The sequence below is a fragment of the Glossina fuscipes genome, unplaced genomic scaffold, assembly GCF_014805625.2.
Source record: "Glossina fuscipes isolate IAEA_lab_2018 unplaced genomic scaffold, Yale_Gfus_2 114, whole genome shotgun sequence".
NCBI lineage: Eukaryota > Metazoa > Arthropoda > Insecta > Diptera > Glossinidae > Glossina > Glossina fuscipes.
Window position 1 is genome coordinate 4716077 of NW_023998457.1, and position 9438 is coordinate 4725514.

Sequence of the window (9438 nt, forward strand, 5' to 3'; positions counted from 1 at the left end):
AACATAAAGCAGAGTAATATTTCTTTCGACGGTGGAATCAGTCCTTTTACTGGTAATGAGAAAGCAATTATTAATTGCAATTAAATAAAATTCAGTTTAATAAAAACCATCTGCCCACTGGTAAATTGAATTTAATTAAAATATACAGAAAGGGCGGTTTTTTTATCAGCCTGTGCTACCTTGCGTAGAACATTGCAAGACATAAGACCGATTTACTTGCTATTAGGATCATAAGTTGTTAATGTATACATTCCAACGTATTGTGTTAGTGAAAGCAAAGCCATGCTTATAAGTACAGTCAAATATCCTATAATTGAATTAATTCATTACGGATTATGTATAAACAACATTATGAGGATCTCAGAATTAATGCAACTCAAATAAACAATTTTGTAGAAACCGCGCTCAGAGAAACATAGATTTAAGATAAATTAAATTACAAAGCGTATTGTCGAAGGCTTGTTATACTTTGTGTTCGTACTATATAAAATAAAACAAATGAAAAGAATTTCAACACACTAGAGCCTGAACCTCAATATTAGACTAAATTAAAAAAATTCAAAGTTCATTGCTGCCCAGTTAGTTGAAACCAAGAATAGCGCATAGATGTTAAAAATAAAAATACCTGCCTGCCTCTACAAACCACGCCTTTTGCCTTCTTTTATATAGTAGATGTAGTATAATTTATACTATATATGAAGTATATATAAAACAAGTTAATATGGTTAACCTAGTCCTAGTTTAAACTTATGCTGTCGACATTTTCCATCGTAAAGAACAAGATATGTTAAGATCTTTTTTTGCGTCCTTAACAGAAGACTTTGATTAATTATTAAGAAATTGAGTAAAAATTTGCTCTTAGAGGACTGCCAGGGCGCCTTGCTTAATAGCATTACTTTGAAAATAAACCGCAAATAGCTTGCTGAAATTATGTTGCGGCATTCCTAAGGTGTTCCAACGGAGTTGTCATACTGACGATATTTATTTAGACTGATTTCAGTAAGGTCTTTGAAAAACACTTGGTTGCATCGGGACTTTTCGTACCTATCATGGAAATCTTAAACAAGTAAGGACATTATAATCGGGCAAGCCTACACAACATTGCCTGCCACAGTTCTTATTTTTTTATATGAAATTACTATAACATTATGGGTCAACTTTCATCACCACATATTAAAACTTAGCATTTTCTGCACTGGAAAAGATACATTTTCGTGAAAACCTATATGAAGAATCCAAAAAATAGGCCGCTAGGCTCCAAATTTTCATCATGAAGCATTGAAAATTATGCTCTTTTGTCGTACGAACTTGAGGTTTCGTTATATGAGAGGAGGCTCAAGAATTGTCCCAGCCGATTCAAAATTTTCATACCAATTTAGAATGCTGAAATGCTACTACTTTTTCGATTTTGCCAAGAAAATTTGAAAACTGCAATTGAGAATAGACAAAAACGCGGAGTATTTTCAATAGCGTTTGTCCTTGGGTCAAAACACTTGACTGTACCAAATTTCATTAAAATATCTTAAACTTTCGACCTGTAGCTTGGATAAAATGATACGTGGACAGATATCAGATGGACGGACAGTCTTAGAGCAATTCAGATTACGATCCTGACTCGATCGCTGTAATAAATTTAGGCCAATTTTTGTACCTTCTCTCGTATAACCTTCTCTGGCATACGACAAGGAGGTATAATTTTCGATGCTTCATGGTGAAAATTATACCATAATAGTAATTTAACATACGAAAAGTAACTGTGCCAAATTTCTACTACCTCGGCTTATTTTTTTAATCTTACCCCAAAAAAAATTTTTCACGAAAATTGATCCTTTATATAGTAGAAAAGTGTAAATTGTAACAAATGGTGAACAAAGATAAGAACAAATTGGCCCATGATAGAAATTTCATACAAAAATGAATTGTTGGATCCTGCCCTATGTAAGAATTAAACTTGTAATATACTAGTTTGCGTTTTAGTTCCATTTCCCCATAAAAACTCACTTCAAAAATATGCCTTTATATAGAAATAAGATATAGTTTTTGTGTTCTACAATAACAATAAAAATTATGTTAGACAATGTGTTGTAGGGCATTTAAAGGTCAGTCTTGTTTGGTTATAATGTTCTTACTTGTTTTTGTTTATTGTTATTTATCTAGTGCTGTTTGTATTATAAGTAAAGAACAAGTAAACTTCCGTTTGCCTCTTGTGTCTGTTTTATTCGTTTAAATGAATGAAAGAAACAAAGGCGATCATGAAAGTCATACGTGATGCAAAATATCAATTTTCGCTGCTAAAGAAAATAAAAATTAGTTAAAAAATATATAATTAAACTCCAGCCTATTTAAAGTTTTTATTTTTTAAGTTGTTAGTAATTTCCATATTGAAGAATTATCCTTTTTTCTAATCGATACAAACTTGAGAATTGAAAAGGAAAAATAATTAACGCCATGCATAATTAATGTAATATTGATTTCAGTCCCATAAACAAAAATTGCAAAACACGAAGATTTCTTCCTTTTAGAATTTTAATAGACTTTTTTTAAACATACCCTATTAGATTATCGGAGATGACCTCAACAAAACAAAAAACAAGTTATTTATTTCATTTTATATTAAAGCTAAACATTGTCATTTTATATCTTCGCTATTCTTCAAAATACTTTGAAAAACTTAAACAATGTGGCAATAATATTCATAGTATAATGAACGTATACTCACCACTCCGCAGTGTATAGTGTTGCGAAGAAAAGTCTTGTTTTTCTTTAAACAGATTTACGGAAATTTTTGCAAGAATTTATCACTAATAAGTTGTAGTAAAATGAATACCTTAGGTCCGAAAGAGGATGGTGGTCCAAACGTAGAATTTTTTAATTCTCCCGAATCATTGCAAGGCTTTGAAACAATACGTTTATGGCTGCAGAAAAATTGCAAAAAGGTGAGTAAACGAAATAGAAAATGTTGTTTAAGGGAAGAGAGGCGTGATTCTTTTAAAAATGTTTTAATTTCTAGCAATTAGCTAGTGAACCCATAACTAAGGAGAGTTTAGCACAATTGTTGATTCAATTTCTCCAGTATGTGGAAGCTAAATTGGGCAAAAATTCCACAAAGCCGCCAGCGACACGCATACCGGTAAGTTTGTATTGCTTGTTTATCTTAGAAGTATACAATTGTAGCATTGATAATTTTTTCTCAGATGCGTTGCTTTATGGATTTCAAACCGAATGGAGGTCTATGTTATATATTTGCCGCTATGTTTCGCTTTCGTGACAAGCAAAAAGGGAAGAAATTTGATTTTACAGTCGGCAAGAATCCCATTAAAGATCCAAACATTCAATTGCTGAGTGATATTGAGCAGGAATTGGTTGAAGCAGATCTTTATCGAATTCCGTATATCTATATAAGACCTGAAGTCGATCTGGACAAGCAATTGAGCACACGTTTGCGAGAAATCTTAGCTACCCGTCGCGTGGAGATAGTTTCAAATGAAGAAGATGCTACGCATATTATTTATCCCGTGGTCGATCCGCACCACGATGAATACGCTCGTCCCATTTTCAAACGTGGAAACCATGTTATGCTGCATTGGTACTGCTTGCCGGAATCGTATGACACTTGGACGCCAAATAATTTCGATTTGCCTGATAATATACCCGAAAATCCCGAGTCGCCAATTGAACGCTGGCGAGTATCGGCTTCATGGATTTTAGACTTGGAACAATACAACGAATGGATGGCTGAAGAGGATTATGAAGTAGACGAAGCGGGTAAAAAGAAAATGCATAAGCAACGTTTATCCGTAGATTATATAATGTCATTTGGAAGTGATGATAAGAAAAAGTCGAGCAGTACAGGGGGAACGAAACAAAAGCGCAGACGTTCGCCTTCACCTGGGCCATCAAAACCTGGCAAACGTAAGCGTTCTCCAGCCGTACTACATAAAAAATCTCGTAATGATGATGACGATGAGGATTTAACGCGTGATATGGACGATCCATCTTCAGAAACAAATTTGCAAGAAGTTATTAAAACATCATCCTTGCAATCCACTGCTAGTCCTGCACTTGGTAATAAATCTAGAGGTGATAATGATATGATGCCAATAAAAGGTAAGACACCTAATAGTACAAAGATTTTTTTAATATAAAACTTCTTCAACTATTGAAGGGGGTACAATTACCGATTTGGATGATGAAATGACTGGAGGTAGTGCTGCGCAAGCTTTGTCTACTTGTGATGGTGAAAATTCACAAACTGGAAAGACGAGCGATAATAGCAATACGCAAGAGTTCTCTTCATCTGCTAAAGAAGACGTGGAAGATAATGTTACTGAGCAAACACATCACATAATTGTCCCGTCATACTCGGCCTGGTTTGATTACAATTCAATACACACAATTGAGAAACGAGCTATGCCCGAATTCTTTAATTCGAAAAATAAATCCAAAACACCAGAGATTTATATGGCTTATCGCAATTTCATGATTGATACTTATCGACTCAATCCTACTGAATATTTAACCAGCACAGCCTGCCGTCGAAACCTCGCTGGCGATGTGTGTGCTATAATGCGTGTTCATGCTTTCCTTGAACAATGGGGATTAATTAACTATCAGATTGATGCCGAATTACGTCCCACACCCATGGGGCCACCGCCCACCTCACATTTTCATATTCTATCGGATACTCCATCTGGTTTGCAATCACTGAATCCGCAAAAGACTCAACAGCCATCAGCTGCTAAAACTTTGCTCGATCTCGACAAAAAACCTATAATTACAGCTATAAAAGAAGGCAAAGAGGATTCGTTAGATAAAGCTCCGGTAACTGTAAAAACGGAACCTCTGGAAAATGGGACAAATACTTCAAGCCAGTTTGGCCTAAAACTGGATCAATATGTAAAAAAACCGGCTGCAATCAAAAATCGTACCGCAGCAAATGTGTCACGTGAATGGACCGATCAAGAAACTCTTCTACTATTAGAAGGATTGGAATTGCATAAAGATGACTGGAATAAAGTCTGTGAACATGTTGGCACTCGCACTCAAGATGAATGCATACTGCACTTTTTGCGTTTACCCATTGAAGATCCTTATTTGGAAGATGATGGCGGTTTTCTAGGTCCTTTAGGTTGCCAACCGATCCCTTTTAGTAAGACTGGCAATCCAATAATGTCTACGGTTGCATTTTTGGCCTCAGTGGTTGACCCAAGAGTAGCGGCGGCCGCCGCTAAAGCTGCGATGGAAGAATTCGCGGCCATTAAAGACGAAGTACCAGCCACCATAATGGATAATCATATGAAAAATATTGAAAAGGCCTCGACAGCTGGAAAATTTAATCCTACTTACGGCTTGGCTAATACCGGTATTGCTGGCACTGGAACCGACAAAGATGATGATGATGTTAATAACGCTGCTACCGTAGGCACAGTTTCTGCTGATGAAGATATGAAGGATATAATAAAGAAGGAAGGTTCGTAAAACTCTCGATATACTTGGTTTATTGTTAACCATTCATTTATATTTATAACACAGACATGTCGGGTGGAACGACATCTATTGATGTAAGAGGGGAGGGTGGAATTGATGGTGAGACTTTAAAAGAAAGTGAGTCTAAACAAATATTTAATGAGGTGAACGTGCAAACAGCTGCAGCTGCTGCGTTGGCTTCAGCAGCAGTGAAGGCAAAACATTTGGCGGCATTAGAAGAACGTAAGATCAAATCTTTAGTTGCGTTATTGGTAGAGACTCAAATGAAGAAATTGGAGATAAAATTGCGACACTTTGAAGAACTTGAAACTACAATGGAACGTGAACGAGAGGGCTTAGAATATCAACGACAGCAATTGATTACTGAACGTCAACAGTTCCACTTAGAACAATTAAAGGCAGCTGAATTTAGGGCGAGACAGCAAGCCCATCACCGTTTACAAGAACAGCAATGGCAAGGAACATCACCAGCAGCAGCTGGATCTACTTGTGCAAGTACTTTACCAGCTGGCAATCATTCCATTGTTGGAGGCCAACCAAACGCCGGATCACAAATATGTTCTGGCAGCACTATGCCAAGCGCTCTTAGTGCTTCTCAAGCATCTCCCCATGTTAGTGGACCAAGTGCTGCGACCGCTTCACATGCCGCTGCAACTACAGTCGTAGGTACTCCACTATCCGGGCAAGCAACAATGTCTATGGGTGAGTAGTTTCATTACTTTAACCTAAAACATCTTAATGCGAAGTGAACATCTTTCTCTAGATGCCAGTCCCGCAGTATCACTCGCAGTATCAGACGGTTCGCAAGAATCTTGCGTCACAAATCAACAACCGCTGCAGACAAATCCAACGACTCCAACGATTACTTCTTCTTAAAACTTTGAAATGTATTAGTATTATTAATTTTTACGCAGCTTTTCCATTTACTAATGCGATTTTAATTTTATCCAATTGAAGACGATAAATAGTCCATTTAATTGATGCATTTGATTTCAAATAAATAAAATGTATTACTTATAGTATGCGTAATCTTTTCAGATCAACTTTTAATTTATTTTGGATTTTCTACTATAGGTATAGGCACGCCTTTTACTCCATCTCCTGTTTATAGTACATACGAGCACAGGTAGGATTTACTACCAAGAGTAAACCATTGCCTTATCAATTTCTTAATAGCAGGCTCTATATTGCTTCTAAAAATGTGGGTGGAGGTGGTGGTAAAATTAGCCATCTGACCATTACCTAGGACCCTTTAATGCCACAGCCATGGAATATATTACAAAGTGTTTTGAAGTCTGAAAGCCATGTTCGAATGGGCTTCGGAAATTATTAAGCGTCAAGACAATATAGGAATCAACAAATTAAGGAATATAATTACAATATTCGACGGAAAAATTAAAATGTTTTGGGTACCAAGTCACATCGGTTTATTGGGAAATCAGCAGGCTGATCGAGCGGCAAAGTATGCTGCTTCTGCTCCTCTATTCATGGATGATGCCATTTTGCTTTTCTTTTTTATACCCATCACCGAATGGTATGAAGAATAGCTTCAAAGATCACCCATAAAATATATATATTGTTGTTCAGCATGAAATACTAAATATAGATTTAAGCATGTCCATCTGTTCGATTGTCCGTTTATATACTATCTGTTATAAAAATTCTTCGAGTCGCAAAAACGCAGCAATCGGCTTCAAGTTTGATAGGTTGGTATTGAAATGGATCAAATCGGTCGATGGACACGCCCACAGTCGCCCTAAAATTGGTTTTTCCCTCATTTCTGATAAACTTTATCAGATAAATGTACAAAAATTTGGACCTGTGCTCTATGGGTGAAGATGTGGCATTACAAGTACAAAAAAGAAAAAATTGACCGCGCCTGCCAAATGTTGTAGTGCATAAAAATTTAATTTCTTTTCCAATACCTTTATAACACGCAGAAACATCCTTCAAAAACCCCATAAAGTGGCCACATTCAAATTTGGATTGCACCTAAGCATGTTCATCGGTTCATCTGTCCGTCTGCCCAATCGTCTGGTATCTGTGGGAAACATTCTCATTTTAGCGAAAATGAAGATTTCGCCTACAAATTGGAAAGGATTTTGGAACGCACTTTGTCAAAGTACACACGCCTACAACGCCTATGCGGCAAAAATTTATATTTCGGAAATAGAAAAAATCAGCCGTGCCCACACCATTTTATAAAGCATGAGAATTCAATTCTTTTACTTATACTGGGTCTTTTAGGATGACGGTGATGGATATAAAAAATTGGATGGCGACAGAATATAAATTTCTTAATTTGGTTCCGTTTTACATTTCTCTTATGAACGTAAATCATGATTTTAGTTAATAATGTTTTACCTCATCGTTTATTTTTAATTGTTCAATAAATTTTTTTATTAGCTATGTCGGTGAGAAAAAACCGACAGAATATGAAAAGGTAAACGTTATATTGAAATTAATTCCAACATTTGCATATTTCAGTAAAACGTTCATCGCTTTCGTTTTGCAAATGTATATAAATAAAGGAGATACACACGTATGCGGTGCATATAAAAATTCGTCGTTTTAATCAACATTGAATTATAAAAATTAACAAAAACACGCAGAGTAATTTCTCTTTCGATAGTGGAATCAGTCCTTTTACTAGTAATGGATAAGCAATTATTAATTGCAATTGAATAAAATTTAGTTGAATAGAAATCATTTGTCCACTAATAAATTGGATTTAATTAAGTTTTGCTTTGTGGAAAAAAATACAAAGCAGGAAAAATTTTTTTAATTCAACTTGTGTCGAACCTCCTAGTACTTACCCTAATCGCTTGTAGAATATATTGCAAGTACTTAGCAATGCTTTCATGCTAACTGTGCGAAAGGATATCCATGCTTCAATGTACAGTCGAATCTCTTGTAACTCAATTACATAAAAATCGAGTAAATTAGCTGCTCAGCGACATGATCAGGTAATACGAAGTATCAACTGTTAAATTCAATGACTTTGAACTTTCTCTACCTAAAATAACGGATTTCCAGTTAGTGTTATTGAGTTAGTCAATGTATGCAGACGCTAATCATGGAACAGGTCAAATTTCATTTTCCACCTTTATTATGTTTTTTATTTAATTTGAAGAAATCTGACTGGCGAAGCCCTTCAAACATTTATGGTAACGCTGTTCCATCATATACCGATTGTTGGTTTTGGTTTCGACCACTAACTAAGAAATGCCTGGAGGTCAAAAAAAAAAAAATGAATTGCAATAGTTATTTGACACCCAATTCAAACTCTCAAAGAACTTTCGACCAGCTTAGCAATTAATGAACCAACTTTTTTTGGACGTTTCAATGGGAAAGATCCTACCATACGAGGGAAAATGGGCAAAAAAAGAAGGGTTTTCTGTGGCGTATTGTGAGGGACAATAAAAAGTGGACCCACGACAATGCCAAGCGCAAAAAGTCATGAGTTATTCCAAAAGAGTCACCGACACTGACACGGAATATTCGTGACCATAAAGTTTTGCTGTGCATATGGTAGGATCAGTGAGATATAATATATTACTATATCGAGAGAACAAGCTGAACGATGTATGCAAGAAATATCAACAATAGCGGTTAACAGACGCAAATTCATCCTTCTCCCGCACACAGCGCACTCCTCAAACCCATCGCCTTTTGATTATCATTTGTTCAGATCGATACAGCATGGCTGCCTTGGCACAGTTTTTTGAAAAGCTTGGGAACTGAGAGAATGAGCAGATGGTTTGGATCGGAACCAATATCGTTCTTTCGAGAAGGTATTGCTATGCCGGAAAGATTGGAGAAAATTGTAGAAAATTGATGGAAAGTATTGTGCCAATTTTTCTCGATAAACGCCTTTTTCAAGTGAAAAAATGATTAGAATACATGCAAACACCTTTTATAAAACAAATGAGAGAACGTTAATACACTTAC

The 9438-nt window shown here is 35.9% G+C and overlaps 1 protein-coding gene across 1 annotated transcript; it reads left to right on the top strand.

Annotated features, from left to right (window-relative positions):
- The first annotated feature begins 2736 nt into the window (after positions 1–2736).
- On the top strand, positions 2737–6461 carry LOC119639983 (SWI/SNF complex subunit SMARCC2-like). Its single transcript, XM_038037741.1, has 6 exons — positions 2737–2936; positions 3011–3130; positions 3195–4107; positions 4166–5470; positions 5533–6189; positions 6251–6461. Exons 1-6 carry the CDS (start codon positions 2820–2822, stop codon positions 6361–6363), a joined length of 3225 nt encoding a protein of 1074 aa, XP_037893669.1. The 5' UTR covers positions 2737–2819; the 3' UTR covers positions 6364–6461.
- The last annotated feature ends 2977 nt before the right edge of the window (positions 6462–9438 follow it).